We start from the raw sequence: 26,268 nt of genomic DNA, 5'->3' as shown, positions 1-26,268 counted from the left end.
TTGCAAATGAGTGCTGTCTGTCTGTACACCTGCATGCCAGCAGAGGGTATCAGATCCTGGGATGCATGGCTGTGAGCCACTGTGTGGTTGCTGGACTTGATCTCCAGTCCTCGGGAAGAGCAGCCAGTACTCCTAACTGCAGACCCTTCTCTCCAGCCCCCTGCCCCAATTTAAAAAAAAAAGTTCGAATTTTAAGAAATTAAAATTTTTAAGTGAGTGTCTTTATATTACTGTGCTTAGAATAAACTTTAAAATGTGATTATTTAAATTCTAACACTGGGTTTACTCAGCCAATTGAACCTTTAATCACCTTTAAATTTCTTGCCATTTCTGCACATCACCTGGGCTTCACAACAGAGCTGGACCTGGTGGCAGCCAAGTAGGTGAGCTGGCTCGGTAAGCAGCCTGCCATGAAGAGGTGTGGTCCCATCTGGAGAGACCGCCCCCACCCCTTGGTGGCTGCAGCACTCAGGAGAGGCCCCTCCACTGCTGGAACGGATGCAGGAGAGCTGTAGGTAGGCAGGCAGGCAAGCTAGTGGACTCAATTACCATCCAAACCCATGTTGGAATCGGCCCACCCCAACATCTACCTCATCTGTGAAATGGCGGAGCATATGAAAGGGCTGGTCCTGCAGACCCAGAGCTGCAGGATCTCCATGACACAGGGCAGCAACAGGAGATCTGAGAGGACCCAGTACTGATGGCGGAGAGGAAGCCAGAGGCCTCAAACTAGTCCAGTGACTCATTGCAATAAATACTTGCAAGTAAAGATGTAAGGACAAAAGTTATACTGTGTGACACATTGTGACACAGTACAGCTCCCATGATGATAGGTTTTTATGCTTTGTTTTATTTTACTTTTGTTTTCTACTTTGTTTGGAAGGTAGGTTGCAAGGGTGGAGGGAGGATACGAGGGGACGGAGAAATGAGTGGGGCTGGAGTGCATGATGTGAAAATCGGAAAGAATCAATAAAAAGCTAAGAAAAAAATTCTTGCCATTCAAAAATCCACATTATCACTAGTGGCTGGGCCTGCATGGAGATAGCTTGTCTGTTCTGCTGAATGAGGGAGAATCTCACTTGTAGACCAGGCTGGCCTGGAACTCACAATGCTCCTGCCTGAGCTTCCAGGTGCGGGGATTACAGCTATGCACCACCATGCTCAGCTTGGGTAGCTTTTATGACCTAACACAAACTTGCTTTTTTTTAACTTAGGATTTGTGTTGTTGCTGGTCTATGCCACTTTTGCCTTTGAAACCAGACTTCACAAACATCCCTCTGCCAACCAGTACCGTTCCCAGGATGCTATGGTGATGAGGAATCACCTCTTATGGTTCCAAAATGAAAAGTGAAGGCCTTTGTTTGTTTTTGCTGGTATTGTGGACTGGATCCAGGGCCCTTTACATGCTGGGCAGCTGACCTGAGGTCCCACTGAGAGGCCAGGGAAGGCTCAAGGCCCTGAAATGAGCATTTTAGGGAAACAAAAATCGAAACAAAAAGCCTAACTTCTCCCAAATATCAGACAAGATGAAACCAATTCTTTACAAAGCTTCTCCAGTCTTACAAATGGCCACATTTTGGGTTCAAATACAGCTGTGGGTATTTTTGGTTTTGAACATTTACTGAGACATTTCTCAGGAACATATTCAATTACAAAACAGTCTGCTCAGGTTTCACAGAGAACTTGTCACCCACATCCTGCTTCTGTCCTGGAGATGGTATGGAATCGGCTGCTGCTCAACAGGGTTTATTCCTGTAATTTCTGAGCAGTGTTCAGGTAAATGGAGTTACAGAACGTCAGACTTAACTGAAGCTGTGCTAACAACACGGCTCATGGTACCATGCCCAGTAAATAAGCAGAAGAACAAAGAGTATGTGAAGTACTTACTGAACAATAAAAAATAAAAATTCGGCAACATCTTCTACATAAAACTCAGGCAATGCTGCAAATACCTTGGGGACTTCTGAATTTAAAGGCAGTGTCACGCTGTAGAGGAGAAAAAAGGAGAACTTACAAATGATGTCATGGCACGTCGATTACCAGGGGCGTGTACTTCTAAATACCCCATTTTAGAAAGAGCGGCCCTTACTGTGTAACACACCCGTGTAAAAGGTACACAGGCAAACAACTGTGACCTTTCCATGTGCTGAGAGGATGGGGGGACGTGGGCGTGCTTTGGTGAGCGTTCGCTTGAGCGTTCGCCTCATCTGGATTTCTTGCTAGACTTAAGGCAGTAGTTAAACCGGGAAAGAAACCCAAAGGCTGCATTTGGTGAATTCGAGAACTCATGCTGAATGGGCAAGGCCAGCATATGTTTTATATAAGCTTCCCCGGTCTTTTAGGGACACAGACAACCTCACGAATACCTGTGACCCAGGAGTTTCACAATAAACTTAAGAACCATGACTTAAGCAGCAGTGACTATCCTTGGCTCTCCTGGACCTGGTGCTGAGGAGGCTCAGGAGCCTGTCATCTCTAGCACTTAGATTCCAACTTAGAAACATCCTTTTCTAGCCATCCAATGTTATAGCAAAGCTTTAAAATGACAGCTATTAAAAAACACATGGGCCGGGCGGTGGTGGCGCACGCCTTTAATCCCAGCACTCGGGAGGCAGAGGCAGGCGGATTTCTGAGTTCGAGGCCAGCCTGGTCTACAGAGTGAGTTCCAGGACAGCCCGGGCTATACAGAGAAACCCTGTCTCGAAAAACAAAAAAAAAAAAAAAAAAAAAAAAAAAAAAAAAAAAAAAAAAAAAAAACACATGGGGAAATACTAACACAGCTTTGTATGTATTTACATAGAACAACAATCTGACAACTGAAACACAGATTCTCGGGAGGGTAAGGATGTGGTTTTAGTGATGACTGAAGAACAAGTGAGACAAGGCAGCGGCCACAGCGGAGACGAGGCAGAGGGAAGGAAGCGCGCTCACTCAGGATATGCAGGGTCCAGGATGCGCAGCATCAGCTGAATGAGAAGGCCATAAAAATTCAGACATCTTCTTAGGAAGCTCTCGTCAAGTAAGCCAGCGTCAGCACAGGCCTTGCACCGTACCAGTTTCTGTGGAAGGAGATGGGCCCCCACCCGTACATTAGTCCAATGCCAAGGCCCCTGAGCTTGGGTAGGCAGGGAGGGGCCAGGAGATGAGAAAACTAGGGTCTAGTATCTCTAACTAGCCTCAGGACACTAGTGGTTGAGTCAAGGTCTTTCTGTTTTCTGAATAAAGACAACAGGAAGATAAGCGGCGCAAACCACCGAGCACAGAAGCCAGCAGTCAGTGCCAGGGGTCAGTCACTGACACCACTGCTCAGGAACTTGGACAATCAGTGGAAAAAGCCAGACAAACTGTATCTGAATTTCAGCACCACCACTTCTGCGCTACCTTCAAGCAAAACGTTTGCCTACTAGGCTGCAACACCTCAGAGGACCTGCCAGAGGAGACACACACAGATGCCACATCGTGATAAGTGGACGTTTAGCTTATTACAGACCCCTTGAGTCACAACTATGGAATATAAAGGAGGCTACAGATCTGAAAGAAGGGCTCTGGCGACTCTGCATCCCGTTGTTCAGTTAAGACAGGGTCTCTCTCTGTAGCTCAGGACAGCCTTAAGAAGTCATAGCCACGCTCCGGTCTCGGCCCAGCTTACAATGCTGGGGTCACAGGAACGAGCCACCATGTCCAGCTCCATTTTGTATCTCAAAAGCACTCTGGACTATTAGCAAGCGAAAACCTGAAACTAGCTTGTCACAGAAATCAGAGACATTTCCTCTATACTCCCACTAGTCAGGAGCGCCCAGGGGCAGCTAACACCCAGCTTTAGGTTCTAAACACCGACGCAGAAAATGCTCATGTGTCTCTGTTTTCCTGAGTTTTACCAGCAGGGATGTTTCCGTCTGTAGTTAGGTTCTTTGAACAGACCATTTTTAATTAGACATAAAGAACGAGGGGGCAGGTGAAGGGGATCTTTCTACAACCATGCGCCGTGTCGCCTGCTGTGATAACAAGATTGCATGTCTGGGAGCATGGCTGTGGCAGGGCAGGAATGTCTTCACAAGCACAGGGAAGGGTGTGGAGCTTACACTGCGGCTGAGAACACTTACTAAGGATTCACTACATAAGAACTTATGTTCTCTGCTGAGATTGAAATAATGAGGTACAGAAATACACAAGGTATCGTCGAGTTTTAAATAGTTCCATGTTACCTTGAGAGAAAAGAACAACAAAGAAATATCGAGGACACAAGTGCTTGCTCATGGTGCTTATTCTGGCGAGGATATTACTAACATGAGGCTGGCCATGACTACGTCAATCGGCTGGACAAACCTTAAGCTGAGTTTTACAGCGCTTCAGCATCTCGCGGTGTCTGGTGGCCAGTGGGGAATCCTTCCACTGGCTTTCGTTATTTTTCAAATCTTCCACCGTTCTGAAATTAACAAAACAAACAAAAATCCTAACAATCAAATGAAAGAAAACACCCAGGTCCATCTTATCTCGGACTCTCTAACATAACTGTTTCATACTTAAGTACTTTGCATGTTTCTATGTATGTATGCTTGTTTGTTTTGCAAGAAAAGAGTTTCTCTTTATAGCCTTAGCTGTCCTGAAACTCACTCTGTAGAGCAGGCTGCTCTTGACCTCTCAGAGATCAGCCTGCTCCTGAATCCCAAGGGCTGGAGAGGTGGCTCAAGGGTTAAGAACACTGTTGCTCTTGCAAAGGACTTTGGTAAATTTCCCAGTTCCTATAAGGAGGGTTAAGAACACTGTTGCTCTTGCAAAGGACTTTGGTAAATTTCCCAGTTCCTATATGGAGCCACAGTCATCTGTAACTCCAGTTCCGGGTCTGATGTCTCCTTCTGATCTCCATGGGCACTGTACATACATGGTGCACAGACACACATGAAGGAAAAACACTCATACATATCTAATTAGATAAATCTTTAAAATAAAAAAATTAACAAATTGCTTCAAAAATTTATAGCCAATGAACTAAAACATAAAAGTATAAAAAAGAATGGACTGCGACACCATTATATGTGGAAACCAAACTTTAAAACAATCTACAGAGTTGCCAAGCAGTGGCACACACCTTTAATGTCAGCACTCAGGAGGCAAAGGCAGGCAGATCTCCATGAGTTCTAGCCAGGACAGCTAAGGCTACACAGAGAAAGCTGGTCTGAAAAACAAACAAACGAATGGATCTACAGTCTAGGTGAGTGTACATGCTGAGGAATCTATAGTTACAGATATTCAATATGACAGTTTTTCTGACAGCCAAACTAGACCAAATGGAAGTGGTTTTGGATGGCCTGTCCAGCAAAGGTCTGTTTCCATGTGCTGAGATGCTTGTTTGCTTGGAGAACCTGACCATCCAGAGATGCTTAAGTTAGAAACAGCAATGGTGCCAATGATTTGATAGTTCACAGGTGAGGCTACAAGCCAGCCTTTGGGCTCCTCAGACACAAACACAGGCCAAAGGTGAATCACTCGTTTCTCTTGATTATCACAGGAAATCAGGGTTTGACATCCAGAGCAAGATGGGTACACCTGGAGGGCAGGCACTCCTCACAGTGGTCCCTCCCTGGTCATTCTCACACCAGTGGAAACAGACTTTAGTAACCACAGAAAGGAACATCAAGGGCTGAGAGATGAACCCCTGGATCATTTTATCACCTGAAGAACACTGACAATGAGCACCAATATAGTAGTAGAGGCAGACAGCACCCTGCAACATACACAGCCTACTCTCAGATATACTGACCACAGTCAACGCCTTGTGCCTAAGAGGCAGCAGGAACAGCCAGCCAAGACAGGGAGCATGGCACATACCTATTGAGCTCTCGGATGGCTCGGAGTCGGCGAATGTAGCGACGACAACTAGGCAGAATAGAGAGGTGATGTGCATGCAGGGTGAGAAAGAAACATTCCGTAGGGAATTTTGGCTCAGAAAACGGAGGCTGATCGCCATCTACAAAGAAAAACAAACAAACATGTATCCTTCCGTGAAATCAGTTATAAGTCTTAAGGAAAAAGTTCAATTCTGAAGGAAAATAGGTTAAGAATATTTCTGTGTGCATGTGTGTGAGGACATGGTGTGTGTGTGTGTACGATGTGCATGTGTCTGTAAGGACATGGTGTGTGTGTGTATGTGTGTATTATGTGCATGTGTCTGTAAGGACATGGTGTGTGTGTATGTGCATGTATATGATGTGCATGTGTCTGTGAGGACATGGTGTGCGTGTGTGTATGTGTGTATTATGTGCATGTGTCTGTAAGGACATGGTGTGTGTGTGTATGATGGGCATGTCTCTGTAAGGACATGGTATGTATGTGTGTATGTGCATGTATATGATGTGCATGTGTCTGTGTGTGAGGACATGGTGTGCATGTGTGTATGTGCATGTGTCTGTGTGTGAGGACATGGTGTGCATGTGTGTATGTGCATGTGTCTGTGTGTGAGGACATGGTGTGCATGTGTGTATGTGCATGTGCATGTGTCTGTAAGGACATGGTGTGCGTGTATGTGCATGTATATGATGTGCATGTGCATGTGTGCGAGGACATGGTGTGCGTGTGTGTAAGGACACAGTGTGCATGTGTATGTGTGAGGACATGTAGTACGTGTGTGTGTACATGTGTGTATCATGTGCTTGTGTGTGTGAAGACAAGGCATGAATGTGTGTGCATTTGAGTACATGGCTTTGCATACATGAGGCTGGAGCTTGTACCTTTATACACCTCATTTTTGAGACTGGGTATCTCACTGAACATAGACATCACGAGCTTGAAGGGGATGATACAAAGGTCATCCTGGCTCCTTCCCCCAGTGTTGGGGTGACGGGTATGTACTGCCATGTGCAGCTTTTCTGAGGGCACACGGAAGCTGAGCACAGGCCCTCATGCTTGTCTCACAGCGCTTTACTGATCAAGTGAGCCATCTCCCCAGCCCAGGAAATTTTATTTTGTGTTGTTTTGAGACAGGGTCTTCTCTATGAACTTCTGCCTGTCCTGGAACTCACAGAGATCTGCCTGCCTCTGCCTCTCAGTGCTGGATTAAAGTATACACCACTGGGTGCAGCCTCCAAGAGTATTTTTTAAAATACAAACTTATGTGATGTTACACGAGAAATAAATTCCTCATGCTTTAATTAATGTCCTATATCATCTTTTCTGATTAAATGGTGGCATAAATCAATCTTTTATGATGTGTCTTCCTGATAAACTCTATAAAACCATCTTCATTTTCCAAGCTGAACGTATTACTTCAGTCTGAAATGATTAGGCCATATTAATAAACTACAGTCATTTTCCTGTGTTTGTGATCTTCTCGGATGAAGAACTATGCACTAAGCCATCAATGTTGTGAGTAGAGGCAGAAACTAGAATCATGGATCGGGTACCATTATACAGCAGTTCTTAATCAGCACACAACTGGGCTCACAGGGTAGAGCTGGCACTCCACACTTGTGTACAAGTATGGTGGTCAGACCACTTCAACCACTTATCGGTTTTTATGTAAAAACATTCAAATAATCCCGAGTGTATATGAGATACACCGGCGCTGCCGCTGAAGACCATCACACGGTCTCTTCTGCAGAGCTGCAGCCTTAACCGGCTGCACTGCTGCAAGGGCAAGGTCTTGCTGCTTAGGAGACCAGGCAGGAGGAGTGCTTGAGTCTAGGAACTTGAAGGTTGCCTAGGCAACACAGGGATGGAGTCCTCAACTCTTCAGCTACTCCTACCGAGCCACTGCCGCTCTAAGAGCTGTCCTCCCTGGGCCTCCCTCACCTCGGCAACAGTATTACAATTTCTAGTTAAGTTTTGCCAAATGTTACTTTAGAGTGATGAAGTGAACCATTAGGTATCTGCTGCTTTCTTTTCTTCTTGGTCTTGGAGGGCAGGGTCTTACTACGTGGTCCATGCTGACCTTGAACTCACGTCTTCTATCTCAGTCTCCTGAGTGGAGTGCTGGGCTGTAAGCACGCACCGGGAAGGGCTGAGCACCGAGTAACCCCCTTTCTAGAAGGTGTACATCTATCTGGTCACGGGCAGCTCCATTTTCAGGGAAGTAGGAACTCGTTCTACTCCACCCAGAAGCAAGATTATTGTTATCACACCTTAAAATAGGCACAGTCTCAACTGTCAAAATATAACAAAAATCTACAGAATATAAAGTTGCTGGGTTTTGGGCTGGAGAGATGGCTCAGCGGTTAAGAGCACTGACTGCTCTTCCAGAGGTCCTGAGTTCAACTCCAAGTAACCACACGGTGGCTCACAGCCGTCTGCAATGGGATCCGACGCCCTCTTCTGGTGTGTAGGTGCACATGCAGATTGGGCACTCATGTACATAAAGCAAATAAATAAATCTTTTTAAAAAGTTGCTGTTATTTCTTTCTTTACTCTCACACCCATCTGTTCTACGAATCTGTGTGGAGTAATCTGAGGATGAATTTTTACTATGCTAATTTTAACTATGTCTGTCTGTGTCTGTGACTCTGTCTCTCTCTGAGCCGGGTGGAGGAGAGAGGGACCTAGCAAGGACCTCGTCACTCACAGAGCTCCGTCAGCCACTCATTCACATCCTCCATCGTGGCGTTTATCCGTGTCTCATCATTCGGGAGGTTGATCCGACATCTCGGGTGGAATATGTAAGTGGGGTCGACTGTTTCTAACTTGATTTTTGTACTTAGCTGCTGCAGGACCCAAAGGAGATTCAGCATAAACCCGTCTGTAGACACCAACCGATCATCTGCCTGTGACATAAGCCGCAAAGCAATTGAAACAATTGTTAGGCACACATTTCACAGATTCGGGCAACTTTCTATGAAAGCACATTCAAATGTAAGCAGGCCCGAAAGCCAGTGCCAGGACATGTGGCGAGCACTGTCAATCAGCTAGCAGGTGCTAGCCCAGCAGGATTCCATCCATCCACTACCACAGACTCACTGACCTCTACGATAACCCCAGAGTCCATACAATACAATTCACATTGTAGAGAAGAACTATAGACCAGGGAATCAAGTCAGTGAGAGTACAGTAACTGTAGCTGCCTCTCTCTTTCTTATTGCTCAAGAACAATGAGCTGCACTTCGCCCACACGATAGCTTTTCCATCTTAAACAGTGAGCACAGTCCTCTGCGAGTAACAGAGGCTCAGAGGTCACTACACACTCAGAACTATTCTAATGGTTTACATGTAAAAGGCTCACAGGTTAGCTGCCACTCTTAACCCCCCCTTAGCAAATGAGGAAACTGAGGCACAGAGAGGTAACTATCAGGTATGGCCAACTTACAGACCACACGTGTCAAAAGCCAGCTGTTAACGTGACCCAATATAAAACTGTAGACTTACATAGAACATGATGGGGTTTTTGCATGTGACCTCTTTTGACTGAGTAGTTCTTGGCTGTTGAGTTATGGGTGACACTACCATGTGACAATGTCAACAGATGACATACCAGAACACTAATGAGCATCAAAGACACTGGGATTTTGCAATTCTCTATACTTTTATTCTTTTGCTTCTAAGACCTTATTATTCTAAACAATCTACAATTTACATTTTCCCACTGTTACCACGAACACTGGAGTCCGTGAGTTCCTGGTGCCTCCTTGAGTTGGCTTCCAAGCCCACCCTCTGTCATTTCATGGCTGACACATGTCTCCTTCCACGGATTCTACAACAGTCCTCATCGGTAAACCCTGGCCAGACTCAAAAGCATGGTTTCTTTTGTTACCTGCCCATGTCCCCATCACAAAGGCCTGTGACTTGCAACAAAGCTGGCTCATTTCAAAGCTAACACACTATCAGCAAGAGGGCTCTTCTCTCAGCCCTGCAATGACCAGCTCTTCAGTCGAGGCTTTAATAAAAGGCTGCTCTGCTACCTGATCAAAGTCCACCCCTGTCCAGCACTCTACAAGCACTCCTGAATCCTTCACACTCCACCAGCGACTACTACTGTCTGGATGCCTGTGCCTGCATGTCCACCCCCTGCACAATACCTCGAGCAGGGTGCTTGCCTGTCTTGCTCCGTGCTGCCTTCCTGACTCCCAGAACCCAGTGTGGGAGGTGCTAAGTCAAGTCTGCACTGGAGAACAGGTTTAATGAGTAACTGAAAGCACTTGGGGACTCCTACCTGCATCTGGGCTTTCTTCATATTGGCATTGACAATGGCCGCCATGTAACTGAGAGCTGCTTCACGGGTTTCGCCGTTTAACAAAATACTATGTAGAATCTTGAAAAGCTCTTGCTAAATTATTTTCAAAATGAAAAAAACCAATTAATTTCTTTTTTACTTTAATAAAAGCCTCCCGCTCCCAACTTCCTCTCCCATGTCCACTCCTTGTAGGGAACCCAAGTACAATCAACAAATAGAAGTGTGTGTGTGTGTGTGTGTGTGTGTGCGCACGCGCGCGCACAACCTCAATAGGAAAGATGTTGAGTAGTTAGTGTTAAGAAACAGCCTTTGCATCTTCCCTTGCATGTCCAGTGTGGCCTCGATACTTTTACAGTTTAGAACGGGAGGTGTAGAAAGCTGAAGAGAGCATGGCCACCAGGCACAGCAGCCCCAGCAGCTCAGTCTGCTCTGTCCCTCTACAAAGTCTGCTCCTTCAACATTTCACTGAACTTTGTCATACGGCAATAACCACTGTTTAACTCACTGGGAAATCACACTGAAAAGAATCACATTGGACAGCCTACTTCATAGAGCATACGTAACGTTTCTTTCACTTGGGCATGACGCTCCCCGAGAAGTGGCATAGCTAGGTTTCAGTCACTGGAAGACACCTTGACTGGCATGCCTTAGGTGCTAGGCTTGCGTTTCATCTCTGCCCAGAAGCAGCAGCAGCAACAAGTGCTAAAAGCCACGGGCGTGGGGTCTACATGGAAGCCTTGTTTTTAAATTGTCTGACTTCTATGACACGAGTGACCTGGGATCCCTAGACTGATGGGACAGGCCCTTCTTCCCCAGGGAGGCGCCCTCTCTCCTCTGAACACCTACCCGTCCCAGCTCCAGGTAGTGCTGTAGTGACTGGCTGACCACGCGGGTGTTCTCCAGGGTAATGGCAGGCCCTGAGAAGTATTTCTCAACCACCTTTGCCTAAAAGAAAAAGGAATGCATGCAATTAGAAAGCCCACAGTGACCATCAGGACAAGCTGGGCAGCTGCCCGGTGTGTACTCACATCATCCTCTGCGAAGACTGAGAAGCTAAAGAAGGCCCCTAAGTAGGAAAGTCTCTGCAGCTCCCGCCCAGAACCAGGGCTTAAGGACTTCGGCAACCACAGGGGTAAAGAGGCGACCTAGACACAACACAGAAGGGCCAGTTAAGCTGCTGAGGGACCTGGCACAGCAGGATCTCAGAGAGTCCAGCAATCGGCGGCAGAGGTGGTTCTAGCCACCCAGCACCCGAAAACACAAGGCACAAGCAGGTTGGGTTCCTTGTAATATTTCTGACCTCAGATAGAGGGTACTCTCCAACATCCGAATTTTTATAAGATATACGTTTTAATTTTTATTTAGCCTTTCACAATCGAGTGTGCAGTCTGATGTATTTCTATCCCACTGTCCTATCTTATCACTGTCTTCCTCCCATTAAGACCCTCCTTCCCGCAGGTCCACCTACTCTCATGTGCTGTCTGTGTAGGCCACCCCATCTGAGTAAGGACACTGACAGGAGCGTGAGTGGCCATCTGTTACTTCGGCAAGGTCACACTACTACTAGTACGATAGCACAGGGCACACTACTGAGGACAAGGACTCTCCTCAAACCATTAACTCTCTGCCATAGGTCAGTGACATTTAAAAGATCCATTCTGATGCTACTCAAAGGCTCTGCTCACTGTCCCAAGGCACTTTGCTCTTCGAGTTGTAAAGTGCTTACCCCCACCCCAGAAAAAAATCAGACTTTGTTGTAGAATACACTATATAATAGCAAGGTAACAGAGGAGAGCAGCCACACACACACACACACACACACGTCTCTCCCTTTAGCCGACACGACTTTAATAAAACTGGCCTGCTGACAGAGGCCGTGTCCATACTCACCAGGCAGGCACTTACCAGATTGCACACAGGGTGTGTCTTCCCAAACTTGGTTTCACAGAGTTCACCCAGTGCCTAGAAACAAGAAGGAAAAGAATCACTATCATGTTTTCTTTTCTGTCTCACAGTGTGCCAAGTGTGACAGCAAGGGACAGCTTTCATTTCCACTACAAATGCTTGGCGAAGCTCCCTGTGAGGCCATCAGCCTCAATAGTTTTCCTACTTATACATACACACACACACACATACATACATACATACATACTTGTGAACTGCAAAACAAAACAAAAAAAATAAGCAAAGAACAACAAAACCAAAAACCAGGAAACAGCAACAGCTTAGACAAGGAGGACGCAGCACAGGCAGCGGGTGCTCGCTCACACCTCTCCTGCGGACAAAGCGCCTGTGCTGCCCTGTGAACAGCTTTCCAGTCGTGTGCACTCAGTTCTTAAGACTGAGTTCTCATTTGTATCATTTCACAACACAAGACCCACTGAACAGACTATGTGTGCTAATCCCTGCCAGCACCACCCAGGGCTTCACTCTGGACCCAAGAAGCTACCTAACAGCCACTGAGCCTGTGGAGAGGCTTGAAGTCAGGGATGTAAGTTCTCCTGGCCTAGTGTAGGATATCACATTAATATCCAGGGAAAGCTGGAAACAATCTCAACACCAAACACCAGGCAACAAACCGTCCACAATTGAGAAAACCTGATGCTGGTTGCCAGACGACACTGTCGTGATTTATGGTTGCTGCTGTTATCATTGTGGGGTGTGGGGGTGGGGTGGGGTGTGCTTGCATGTGTGTGCTCATGTGTGTGAGGTGTCAGGTGTTTGCACTTGTGCATATGTGTGTTTTCTTCCAGATAAGGCTTTGCTATGTTGCCCAGGCTGGTGCAGAACTCTCAGTTCTCCTTGAGCCTTAACCTCTTAAGTACTGGGACTGCCGCTTGCCCAGTAGCACCAGCATAAGAAACAGCCCTCTGGAGATCGCAGCATAGGACAAACCAGAGCCTGCCAATCATCAATTCACCAATAATCAAGTTATTTCTGAGCTAGCTCCAACAGTCCTCCTCTCCCCGTGGTACTTTCCTCCTCTTCCTCCTCCTCCTCCTCCTCCTCCTCCTCCCCCCACTTCTTCTCCCCCCCCTCCCAATGCACCCTTGTTACTGTACTAGCATCAACAGCGGGCCCCAAGTTAAAGCACGTTCTCCCACAAAGGATGATCTGTCTTCCACCAAGGACATTTTCTGGATCCTGTCATCACATTCTCTTCACTGAGACACTAAACCGAACCAGATGAGGATCAAGAGCAGCAGCTCCGAGGGAGCTTTATGGGACAGTGAGGGTGATCGGCACTAAGAGCATCCCCGCTGAGGCAGCAGCAGAGTCCACTTCCCGCTCTCGGCCAGTTTATTAGAAACAGCCTCAGAAACATGCTCAACTTTATTTATCGCTTTGGTTTTTTTTTTGGGGGGGGGGGGGGGAGGAGGACAAGATCTCACCATGTAGCACAGGCTTGCTCGTCTGGAACTCACTATAAAGTCTGGAAATGACCGCCCTCCCTCAGCCTCAATTGCTGAACTTTCGTGCACCTGGCTCAACATCGTTTTTTTTTTTTTTTTTTTTTTTTTTTTTTTTTTTAAAGGCAGGATGTCGTGTACCCAGGACAACATCACACACTGCGCAGACAAGGGAGACCCCGAGCTCCTGATCTTCCTGCTCTGACTCAGTGCTGGGATCAAGGTGTACCAAGACACCTGGCTTTTTGTTCTGTTTTGTTTTTAGACGTAGTCTCTATAGCCTAGGCTGGCCTTCAATTCATGACTTTCTGTCTCAGATCTCTAATGCTGGGTGACCACTGGGTGACCGTGAACTACCACACTCAGCTAAGCTTCATCTCATCCCCAACATTATGTCCTTTTCCTTGTTAACGCTATGCTAGTCTGGTTTTCTCGGTTTGTTTGTTTTGAGACAGGGTTTCTCTGTGTAGCCCTCACTGTCCCTGGAACTAGTTCTATAGACCAAGCTGGCCTTGAATTCAGAGATCTGCCAGCCTCTGCCTCCCAAGTGCTGGGGTTAAAGGTGTGCACCACCACTGCCATTTGTCTTGATTTTCTAACAGTAGTCCTTCTGTCACCTGTCTGAGCATCTGTCACAGCTTAACTGTGAAGATGTTTTGTGATGACGCGACTTCTACCCTGAATTATGAGTATCCTAAGAGAAAAGAGCTTGTGACCCACTTCGAGGTACAGGGCGCATCCCCAACATTCTGAGTGAGCGACATGATGGAAGTAAATGAAGAGAAAGAGTAAAGGAACAAACGTAACTTAGAGTTTCAATTTCTTTATGGCCTCATTCTATACAAAGCTGTACCTGTATGTAAGTCCTATAGTAAATGACTTCCATGGTTTGATGTTTATTTTTTCTATTTTAATCCTGTAACAAAATACCAGAAGACAGTCATCTCCCAAAATTTCAAAGAAGCAAATGCTGGACAGAAAAAAGCCTCTCATTTGTTGCTGTTTGTTTGGAATTTTTTGTTTTTTATTTTCAGACAGGGCCTCTCTACAGAGCCCTGGCTGTTCCGGAACTCACTATGTAGCCCATGCTGGCCTCAAACTCACAGCGATCAGGAGCACCTGCCAGGTGTTGGTATTAAAGTCATGGCCCACGCTGCGACTCATACGGACAGCAGTGTTTCACGGGAGTGGAGTCTCAGTGAGAATCTAGCTAAAGGCTCTTCTTCCAATCTGCGGTTGTTCCGAGCGCCTGGAAGCACCAGGCACGTCTACTCTGAATAGACATGGATGGGATGCGCGGCCTCAATGGCAGGCAGGCTATAGACACGCGAGGTTTACGTGGGTTTAGTCTTCCTGCCAGCCAGGCAAGTACTTTAACTACTAAATCACCTCCTTAACCTCTATTAACAGGCTAATTTTAAAAATTATTCACTTAGTGTGTGTTTATATATCTGTGCATGGGCACACAATGTACGGACAGGCGCCAAGGACACATGCCAAAGCCCCGATTTAGAAGTCTGAGTAAGACTGCTCAGCAGTTGGTTAGTGCCTTGCACCTTGTTTTAGGGCAGAATCTCCTTTTTCTACTACTGTGCTTTGCTGCTCCAAGCTAGCTAGCCCACAAGCTGGCAGCCAGCTATCCTGTACAGCCTCTTATCTTACCCTAGGTACGCCGTGACTACAGACAGGAACCAGCACACGGGGCTTTTAATGTCGATTCCCAGGAAGCAAACTCAGGTCACAGGGTTGTGTGGCAAGTGTTTTAACCTGCTGGGCCATCTCTCTGGCCCAATAAAAACGATTTTGTCCCAGGTGGGCATGGCAGCACGCAGCAGTAACCTTAGCACTCAGGAGAATGATGGAGGTTCATGATTACATGGCTAGCCTGGGCTATACGGGAAGATATTAAAATGATCTGGTTGGGGATTTTTTTTTTTTAAAGATTTCTTTTATTTTTATTTGTGTCTACATGTGTATATGCCTTCTGAGTGCAGGCATTCGTGTAGGCCAGAAGAGGGTAAATCCTCTGGAGCTGGAGTTTCAGGCTGTTCTGCAGACCGACCTCCAGTTCTGTAGAAGAGCATCAAACACTCTTGACTGCTGAGCTACTTTGCCAGCCCCATCTGATGCTGCTTCCCATTTATTATGACTGTACGTGTGCGTGTGCCTGTGCCTGCGCGTGTGTCTATAGGGTAGGGCACAGCATGTACGTTGGGTCTCTCCTTCATCCTTACGTGGCTCCCAGCTGTCAAGCTTGCACAGTAAGCCTCTGGTAACTCAAGAGCTAGCTGTCTTCACCACCCTCCTTATTGCTTGATTTTTAAATCCCAAGTAGTTTGCTTGTTGCTCTGAAATCATCCTTTGTGCTGGCTACCCAGAATGGCAAAGCACGTTTCCATAGTGCCTCACGCAGTGTGGAAGGCTGCCAACACACTCAGGCGGCTCAGGACACAGCAACACTGTGTCTGGCCTACAGCAGGGTCTCAGGTTTTACATCTGAAAGCGAGAGTGATCTACACCTGTAATCTCAGAACTTGAGAGGAGGGGGCAGGGTCGTGAGCTAAGAGTCATCTTCAGCCTGGCAGACATGAGACTATGTCTCAAAAAAAAAAAAAAAAAGAAAAGAAAACAAGGTTAAACACAGATCTGATAAAGAAAAGGAACAAGCTTCTACCATGAGGGGTACTTAGACATCAATTAAAGAAGAAGAATTTAGCTTTTACCATGAGGGGGTACTTAAAGTAGTCGCTATCCAAGGAGCACTCTTTGGCAGCAAGCGCCAGGCCTTGTAAAATGGGGATAAAGATCTGTAAGAAAGAGAAGCACAAACATTAGGTGTGAGGAAAAGTTAGCATGCAGGCTCGTCAGACGACCACCAGTCTGTAAGTCCACAGACAGACTGTTACTCCCCTGCCCCCAAGACAAATCGTTTTTCTCAATCCATATAAAAAATTCTATGATTCTTTGGTGCCAACTGGTCCCTCAGGACAACTACCCATTAAGTACAGGAGGTCAACTTTGACGGAGAGGATGGATGCTGATGACCACCAGCACTCTGGCAGGACACACATCCAGCTGGGTACACTGACACCAACAGCAGCCAGCACAGATGGATTGCTGAGGGGTGGGAGGGGTCCCTGCTGGGCTTCCCGCCTGCACACCTCAGCACCACCCCCACCGTGTTGCTGATTAACATACACCTATGATCTGTATGGAAATTACAGTAAGTGTTCCACTTTCTCCTCAAGTCCACCAACACTTAAAAAAAATTGTTTTCCTCTGTTGCATTCAAGTAATTAAGAGCAAGGAGACAGCTGATGAATGTTCAAACTGAAAACTACATTTTTAGTAAGAATGTCTTGCTAATATAGTCACCTGACCAGGAAACAGAAGGGCAGGCAGACTCACAAGGCTGGCACTGACTTGAGAGTGCAAGTCCCGCTGCTCAGCACAGCTCACCTTCGAACTTCACAGTGCCTACTCACCAAGCCACACAATTAGGAGTGGGCTTGCATCTAAGACTAACAACATGGAAGGAAACCATACACAGCAGCTGGCAACGTGAACCACAGCTGTGAAGGGTGCATAGAAGAAATCCACTAGAAACCTGCACCAATCCCACAGGCCTCAAAGCTCATGCTTTCCACCTCAGGGAACTTTCAGCACAAAAGACACGGGATGGATGCCTGCGGAGCACAGTGAAGTAGCACAGCAGCGCTTGAAGGGAGCATTCTGGTTTCCGTAACTCAATTAAACAGGGTGGATGTAATTTGTGCTTTCGTAAGCAATTTGAAAGTGGGGAGTAACACTCAGCACGGGGGCAGGAGATGACAGAACTGCAATCAAGAAGGCAAAACAAAGTTCTAGAATCACACAGATAAACGCCATTAACTGTCCATCAGAACAATCTTTAAATATGTCTTAAGAAATACTCTAAACTTTAGTCTTTTTAGTAGAGTTATCCTCTTGTGTAAGTAAGAGCTTAACTGATAATAAACAGGCAAAATATGAATAAGCATAAAATGCTTCTATCATCAAGGGTTCTATTTTGACATTTAGTCTTACTGTGTTCGTATGGCGTGCTGTATGATCAGGTGTGTGCACACATACATGTAGACATGGAGGACAACTTTCAGGCGTCGGTACTCTCCCTCCCTTGTGGGCTCAGGAACTTAACTCAGGTCATCAGGCTTGTGAAGCAAGCATGTCTACAGAGACAGCTTGTCTGCCTAGGCATCATATTATTTTTGTGACCTGCATATTGCAAGTAATTCTTTTATTTCTGAGTAAGAACTTCCCAGTGCAGATAAAAGCTTCAACTACTAATCTTCAGCCACAGGGAGATGTGGGAGAGACGCTTCCCACTCCCCTTCTTAGTCAGTTCCTTTTCAGCATATACTACTTATGTATGGATTTCATGAGGGCCTTTTTGTTTTAAGATTTATTTATTTTTATTCATATGAGTACACTGTAGCTGTCTTCAGACACACCAGAAGAAGACATCAAATCCCATTACAGATGGTTGTGAGCCACCATGTGGTTGCTGGGAATTGAACTTGGGACCTCTGAAAGAGCAGTCAGTGCTCTTAACCACTGAGCCGTCTCTCCATCTCCTCATGGTGGCCTTTTCATACATGCACATGAATCTGTATTTACCACCCTCACCCCATTCCAAGCCGGCATCTCCTCCCCATGGCATTTATCCTCCTCCTCTTAACTAGTCACTTGGCTACTTTCAGGCCCTGACCCACTCCCTCCCTTCCTTCCTCCCTCCTTGTCAGGGGCAGCCCTGCTTATATGCTGAAGGCCTAAAGTCAGCCATAGGCCTAAAATCAGCAATAGACCTGTCATACATACCTGCAAACACAAAGTCTTGGGTCTCTGTGGAAAAACACTGAAACAGATGACTAGAAGCTATTGTAAACAAGCAGCTTTGATGGAAAATTGCCAGGCTGAATAGTCACAGATCTTGTAGCTAGGTAACCTTGGTGGATAGTACCAACTTAGATAAGGACAAATGAATCATAGGCGGAGTCATAGTGATCTCTCCCCTGAACCTTCACCCATCTGACACTCTGTTCTGGAAGATATCTGTACTCCCCTTGAACACCTATGTTCCTGCATCATCCCCTTCCCCACGTCCTGCCTTTTTGTGTATATAACCCGTTAGAAAAAAAAAAAAAATTACGGTTTGATCAGACTATAGACAAACAGTGATTCTTTGCCTGTCCCCGTCCCTCCCCCCCCCCCGCCCTCTTTCAGGTGACCTCCCCGGACCCCTGTTTAATGCCCTGCTGGACAGGACACCTCCTGTTGACTCAATGAGTTTACTTAGTGGCTGCTCACAGAAGCATGGTGAGAGGTTTTTCATAGGAGCATGGGACCTCACCACTGGCTGTATCACTCAGGAAGGTATCTATCTCTCCAGCCCACAGCCACCACTAAGTTCATGGGAGGGGTGGAGCTTCATGAGTCTCTCCCCTACCCCATGACATGGTGTATCTAGACAGCAGAGAGACACTTAGCTAAAAGCTGGAGTATACCTGCTTGAACACCTCTTCATCCTGGTGAGTGGTCCTCACCAGCTCTTGAATGAAGCCGTACGGGAGATTCCTGCAGAGCATGTACGGCACGAGGAAGGACGGCTGTTGCAAGGACCTGCAGGGGCACGAAAAGCAAGGGCTGTGATGGGAGCGTGTGGATGCTAAGCCACACGGGCCGCCCGTCATGTGAACACAGACCTACCAAACGTGCTGGACAACCATTACTTAGGCAAAGTATGACCCTGCAGACACTGGTGACATCTGGCCTTTTAAAGGAGACGTCAGTGGAAACTGCAAAGACAACAAGTCTTTCTGAATGAAGCACTAGGGCTTGGAGGTGCTTCAGTGTCCGGCCACTTGTCTAGCATATGCACGGCCCGGGCAGGATCCTCAGCAATGGGATAAGTGACGCATGAAACTCAGTTATGGGACCGGAAAGACAGCTCGACGGTAGAGAGCACTGGCTGCGCTGGCAGAGGACCTGTTTTCTTTGATTCCCAGCACCCTTGTGGTGGCTAACAATTGTTTGTAACTCCAGTTCCAGGAGATTCATCATATCTTTCTAACCTCTAAGCCCACCACAAGCACATGGTATGCGTGTGCACACACGTGCACACACATGCACACACACACACACACACACACAGGCAAAATGCCCAAACACATAAGTCAATCTAATTTTGTTAAATAAAAAATAATCCTCGCCGGGCGGTGGTGGCGCACGCCTTTAATCCCAGCACTTGGGAGGCAGAGGCAGGCACATTTCTGAGTTCGAGGCCAGCCTGGTCTACAGAGTGAGTTCCAGGACAGCCTGGGCTATACTGAGAAACACTGTCTCGAAGCCCCCCCCCCCCAAAAAAAAAAAAAAAACCCAAAAAATAACAATCCTCATTTATTTATGTCTCATCTACATTGAGGGGAAAAAAAATTAGCCATAATCTCTTTCAAAGTCTTTTTCTTCTTCTGTTACTTGGTTTTGTGGGGATTTTGTTGTTGTTTGGTTTGGTAAGGTTTCTCAATTGGTGGCATCAGCAGCAGTGTCACACGCCTTTAATCTCAGAACTCGGGAAACAGGCAGGTGGATCTCTAAGTTTGAGTCTAGCCTGCTTCTACATAGCCAGGACAGCCAGAGCCACACAAGGAAACCCTGTCTCAAAAAACAAGCAAACAAAAACAAAACAAAACAAAAAAACAAACCACCACCAACAACAACAAAAATTCCAAGGTTGTCTGGGTAGCCTTGGCTGCCCTGGAACTAACCGTGTGAATCAGGATGCCTCTGCCTTCCAGGTGCTGAGAATAAAGGCAGCGCCATTACATCCAGCTTAGTTAGCTGGATTTTAAAGACAAGGTTTTACTACGGAGCCCAAGAAGGTTCAAACTAGCACTAGCACGCTACCCTACCTAGTTCTCTCGAGTTCTGGGATTACAGACATGTGGTGCTATATGGCCTAATTTTCTTCCATTTTGAAAAGACTAAAAAGTGTACGGCTATAGTATAGGCAATAACCAAAATGAAAAAAAAATCCAATTTTTTCCATTTTTCCTTTAGCTATTTTTACACAACAGACATGAAATATAGGGATGGAGAAAGGTGACGTCAGTGGGTAAGAGCACTGATGGCTCTTCCAAAGGACCTGGGTTCAATTCCCAGTACCGACATGGAGGCAATCATTGCTAACTCCAGTTGCAGGGAGATCAAGTGCCCTCTTCTGGCCTCTATGGCCACCAGGCATGCATGGGATACACAAATATACAAGCAGAAAAATACCCATACACATAAATAAAATTTTGTATTGTCTTGTTTTTGTTTTTCGAGACAGGGTTTCTTTGGGTGGCCCTGGATTGTCCTGGAACTCGCCGTGTAAACTGAGCTGACCTCAAACTCACGGAGTTCACCTGCCTCTGCCCCACAAGTGCAAGGATGGAAGGAGTGTGGTACCCCTCCACCCCTGGCAAAAAAAAATTGTTTTCAAATGAAAAATGCAATCTTTTATTAACCTTGGACTATACAGGCCAGACTGGCCTTGTACTGGTGGTGATCCTCCTGCCTCGTATGTGCCTCCTCACCTGGTCTGGCCCCCACCCCCACCCCCCAACTGTTCTCTAATACCTAGTAACAGTTAATCAATCCAGAAATACAGGGAATGTGGTTATTTTGTCAAAAACAGCTACTACGTCCAGATGCTGGGCTTTAAATTAAATTATCAACATTCTGCCTTGTCTCTACATATTTAAAGTATAAGAGAACTCTGAAAATATAAATAACTTCTTTTTAAGAATGTTCTGTACTACTTAGAAGATGAAGGAAACATTTTATTTCCACAGTTTTCAAGAGGAGGAAATGCACCTCTACTTCCACAGATGTATTTATTTTCATCTTATGTTTTTCCTACATATATGTTTCTGTATCATGTCACATGTATACAGTGGTCAAAGAGGCCAGAAGGGGGTATCAGATCTCTTGGAATTGGGGTTACAGATACTGTGTCCCGCCATGTGGATGCTGGGAATTGAACCCACCCAAATCCTTGGCAAGAGTAGCCAGTGCTCTTAACTCTGAGCCATCTCTCCAGCCTGAGCTCTGAGGACTGAGACACAGTCACAATACAGGACTCAGAGTTATCAACGTGGTGTAAAACAACTGGCACTTGATAGGTACTGAGAGCTGGCTCTCCCTACCTACCTACCTGAGAAGCACAGCAGCAAAAGCGTCAGCATACCTGGGCTGTGTAAGGGACCCTTGTAGCACAAGCGCGGTGTGGGAGATGCACTGCGAGCGGATGTTACTCAGAAGCTGGCTGACTGCTGGCTGGCTGCACATCTGAGAAAAGAGACAACAGTCAGCATAAAGAACTGAATAGGTCAGGAGGAGAGTCATGACGCAAAATGGCCTGCTTCCCTCGCCCTGGGCTCTAATGGGCAGAGTAAGGCAGCTTGCATCACCACCTGTACGGAGGTCAATCAGAGACGACAGAGCAGAGCCATGGGGCACACCCGTTCCATTTCCTTTTGGGGGAGTTATGACACCCACTGAAGCAGAGTCTTTCGTATAGTAGCCCAGGTGGATTTCCATCTATAGCAATCCTCCTGTCCCAGACTCCCAGGGTACACCCCGACACCTAGCATTGCTTTGCTTTTGCTGAGATTAAGGACAACAGTTTCTAACATAACCGTCAGACTGGAATTAGACCGTGAAATGTGAATGAGGAGATAGGGAATGAGAGAGTGGAAGGTACTGTGCGTGGCTGTGCATGCCTCCATCCCAGCTGCCAGATGCAAGTGGATCTCTGTGAGTTCAAGGCCAGCCTGGGCTACACAGTAAGACCCTGTCTCAAAAAGTGGTTGGGGAATGCTACTTCCTTGGCTTAGCATGGTCCTGCAGGTTATCCAACTGCAGCTTCACCTCTGCGGAGTGTCTCTCACTCACGAGGGCTGCAGGGACTCACTGCGTGAGCTCATGACTGCAACAGTTCCTGCTCTCCATAGCACAGGAGCATCGGATGTCTACATTATCTCAGGCACCTGGCATCACAGTTTCAATATAAATATGTCCCCAGAGGGCTTCTTTTGTTATAGACTTGGTTCCTAGCTGATGGGCATTTTTTTGGGGGGTGAAGGATCACCAGGGCTGTGGCTGTGGTTTCAGCAATGCACTGACTAGCGATACAGTGGAACTGGCAGATAAGGCCTCATGAAAGGAAGCAGGTCAATCAGAGTGTGACTGTGCAGTCTAGCTAGCTCATCCCAGGACTCGTCCACTGTTTTCCTTTGCTTCTCGGTCACCATGACAACAACAATTTAGCTGTACCACAGATGGCTAAAGATGCTCACCATATCCCAGAAACAATGGACTCATGTGATGATGGATTTAAATATCTGTGAGCACAATACATCTTTCTTGCTTTGGGTTTCCTGTACACTCTGTCCTAGCAATGGAAAACTGACACAAGCAGCAATTATCAGGACCATGGGCAACGCGGGCAGACAGAGGAGAGGACTCCTTAGCCAAGGTGCTCCGACTCACAGCGGAGTTCTGGCATAACATCTACATGGAGACGGGGGTTCTACGGGGCTGGATGCCATTCTCACAGACAGGGCCTCAGCCGCTCACACACTGGTACCTAACACCATTCCTGGGCAGGGATCAGCACACGCGTAAGCAGGGTCTGCTGTCGTTTCGGTAAGTTCGCAGTACCTTTGGTGCTTTTTTTTCCTCTATTCCAACTCGGTCAAAGCACTCGATGAGGTAGTTCAGCATGTCTGTCTCTTTGCAGGTCTCAATGGTGAAACGGTCACTGTACGACTCCCAGTTACTTGCTCCAGCACAGGCTCCCAAACTTTGGAGAAGAGAGAACACATTGACAATGCTTTCCTCTTCAGGACCACTTGTAGAGCACAGCTTTCCAGAGCACAGCTGGCCACTCTGCAGCAGAAAGCCGATTAGGAGCCTGCGCCCACGGTGAAGCACAAACCGCCATGCAGCCACACTGCAGCTCACTGCTGCTTTGTCTGCTCCCAGGCCAACCAATGATGTCTGGCAAACATGTTCTAGCCTGTCAGGGGGTGGCTGGCCTTTCTGGGGATGCCAACTTACAAATCAGAAGGACCAGAAACTGCTGTTGAGTGTTGAGCAGCTGGAGTCACTCACAGGTTCATGAGCCAAAAGGGGTGGCATCACTCAGGCAGACACGCGTGGCCACACAAAGCTTTAGTCCCTTCACTTCAGGAGAGCAGCTCTAAGTGACTACTAGGGCACCATTCTCATCCTCAAGCTATCTACACAGATCTGAAGAGACTTCAGTCAGCATCACAACAGGCCAGAAAATGCCAAGTCGGAAGGAGGTACGAGTGGTTTTGCTATTGAATTTTCAAAAATTTCAGTGAACAAGGAAAAGAAGATCAGTGAAAACCAAATAAACAAAAATCTTGCACAAAGAGTATGCTGACTCAGGGTGTGGGCCCAGCTTAGCTTGTTACCTGCAACCAGAACCTCCACCACACCTGCAGGGGGCAGTGTAGAGCCCTGCTACTACTTGTAATAACTAGTCCCAGACAAAGGCCAAGCATCACAATGGTAAGGTCCAGGGATACTAAACAAAGAAGCTGAGGTTAATCTCTAACAGATCAAAAAACAAAATGTATGTTTCATTATCACACACTGATTTTTGTGTTTGTTTTTAACACAAAAATCACAAAGAGATTAAGACAAAGGAAGAAGCACAAAATTCTGAAATAAAGGATAAAAGTTAGGCAAAAATATTACATATGAAAGATGATAAAGATGGGAAGACCTCAGGACCTGACATCTCTCCTTGAACCCCACCCAGACAAAGCACAGGAACTAGACATCTCTCCTTGAACCCCACCCAGACAAAGCACAGGAACTAAGAGACCCAACAAGAACTGAGGTAGCAACAACACACTACACACTCAGAGAGGCATGCATGACTAATTTTGAAAAATGTACGCATAAGTCACCTTAGCATTTGGAGAAATGCGCACATTGGACATGAGAATAGAAGTGGGGTGTGGAGGTGATACGGCGCACAGGAAACCATGCTGCAAAGCCAAGGCTGGCTGGCCCCCAGGCTCTAACAAATCACTGTAATCTAACTCCAGTGTGATAAAAAAAAAAAAAAAAGAAAGAATTTTAAAAAGAAGAAAGGAATGAGGCTGAGGGCAAGCGTAGGGAAGGGCAGGCCACTGAGCTGCAGAGCACCTCCATAGACCCAGGACAAGGTCAGCGAGGTAGCAAGGAGTGTCTGGGTGTGCCTCACTCACCCGCATGCACCTCTGATCCCTGCACTCAGGCAGAAGGGCAGATGCCCGAGATCAGCCCAGGTTTCACAGCCAGACCTATAATCGAGTGTACAGAAGTCTATCCATCATATGCGAGGCAGAACAAAGAGAGAAGACCTAAGGAAGAGCCTAAGGAAATACCAAGGGATTTTCAAAGCTAAGAGATGTTTCATGAATCAGACAGCTAGCAATCAGCTGATTTACATCAGAAGGGACATAAAGGTGAGATGAACCTTTAACCCGACACAGAAATATAGAGAAGATCCTAGATCTATCAGATATTCAAGGTGCCAAAGGAGATCACGATCCCGTCTTGGAAGGGCATTCCCATCAATGCTGTCAACAGTGCAGAGGTGAAAACAACTGTGAAGAGTCTCAGCACATCGAGTCACCTTAGGAACACAGCAGAGGGCCGTCCGCAGCAGTGCTGTGGTCCTGGCTGCTCAGGAGGCTGAGGAAGGATGACCACACAGCAGACCCTCACCCTCCACACTAAATAACTTGCTCACCTGTATTCCTCATGACAATTGCACATCTCTGACATCCTAAAATCCTGGAAATGGTTCACATTTAAGTCCCAAGAAGGGATGGCTTAAAAACTTACACCAGCATTTAAGAAGACGTAAGACACTTTCTAATAACTACATCTGAGTTAATCAGATAACTACCTCATATAACAGGAATGTAACAGAACATTCCCAAACAATGAAAATATTCTCAAAAATAACATGCACCTCGTCCTCAGACTGAATTACATTTCAAATGTACCAATAACAAACATCTGCTTCTTAAAGGGTCCAGTGTCTTTCCTTATCCAACAGGAATACTCACATTTCCATCTACCAGGCATGTTCTCTGTGTGTGTGCATGCATGCGAGCTCGTGTGTATGTGTGTGTGTGTGTGTGTGTGTGTGCGCGCGCGCGCGTGTGTCTGAGTGTGTTCACCACTGAGTGCTGTTCCCTCAGGAGCTGTCTATCCACTTTACATCTTGAGAAAACCTCCCTCGCTGACCTGGAGCCCACTGAATGCATTGGACGAATAAAAAGCCAGGCAGGGAGATCCTCCCGCGGCTAGTGTCTTCTTCCTCGCCGGCACTCAAACCACACCCGTGTGCCACATGGCCAACTTTGTTTTAAGCAGATCTAGGGTCCAAACCCAGGTTCCCAGGCACGCACCCTGCCTCAGCCATCTCCCAAGCCTCCCATTTACCAAGCTTTCTAACTATAGACCCTTGGAATTCTGTATTGTCTCAAGCTAAGGCCCAGAGTTAGTCAAGATGAGTCACTCTACAAATGTGCACACTGGGCCTGCTGTGCTCTGTGCACCACGGATGGTTCAAGGGCTCGACAAGGAATG

The 26,268-nt window shown here is 46.6% G+C and overlaps 1 protein-coding gene across 2 annotated transcripts in view; it reads right to left on the bottom strand.

The window, feature by feature from the left end:
* Window positions 1-26,268, bottom strand: part of Ube4b (ubiquitination factor E4B) — a 98,544-nt gene that overhangs the window by 22,836 nt on the left and 49,440 nt on the right. For both annotated transcript variants that reach the window (XM_028757986.1, XM_028757987.1), the window contains 13 exons: window positions 23,308-23,449; window positions 21,833-21,933; window positions 19,110-19,224; window positions 16,290-16,373; window positions 12,062-12,118; window positions 11,185-11,301; window positions 11,003-11,101; window positions 10,136-10,249; window positions 8,555-8,753; window positions 5,830-5,968; window positions 4,327-4,426; window positions 2,932-3,059; window positions 1,888-1,986 (listed from right to left, as the gene is read on the bottom strand). In XM_028757986.1, coding sequence (XP_028613819.1) covers window positions 1,888-1,986; window positions 2,932-3,059; window positions 4,327-4,426; window positions 5,830-5,968; window positions 8,555-8,753; window positions 10,136-10,249; window positions 11,003-11,101; window positions 11,185-11,301; window positions 12,062-12,118; window positions 16,290-16,373; window positions 19,110-19,224; window positions 21,833-21,933; window positions 23,308-23,449 — 1,494 coding nt within the window. The remainder of the gene's footprint in view (window positions 1-1,887; window positions 1,987-2,931; window positions 3,060-4,326; window positions 4,427-5,829; window positions 5,969-8,554; window positions 8,754-10,135; window positions 10,250-11,002; window positions 11,102-11,184; window positions 11,302-12,061; window positions 12,119-16,289; window positions 16,374-19,109; window positions 19,225-21,832; window positions 21,934-23,307; window positions 23,450-26,268) is intronic.

Source organism: Grammomys surdaster, unplaced genomic scaffold (genome assembly GCF_004785775.1).
Source record: "Grammomys surdaster isolate TR1022 unplaced genomic scaffold, NIH_TR_1.0 126185, whole genome shotgun sequence".
NCBI classification, from domain to species: Eukaryota; Metazoa; Chordata; class Mammalia; order Rodentia; family Muridae; genus Grammomys; species Grammomys surdaster.
This window is presented reverse-complemented; position numbering and strand designations above follow the sequence as displayed.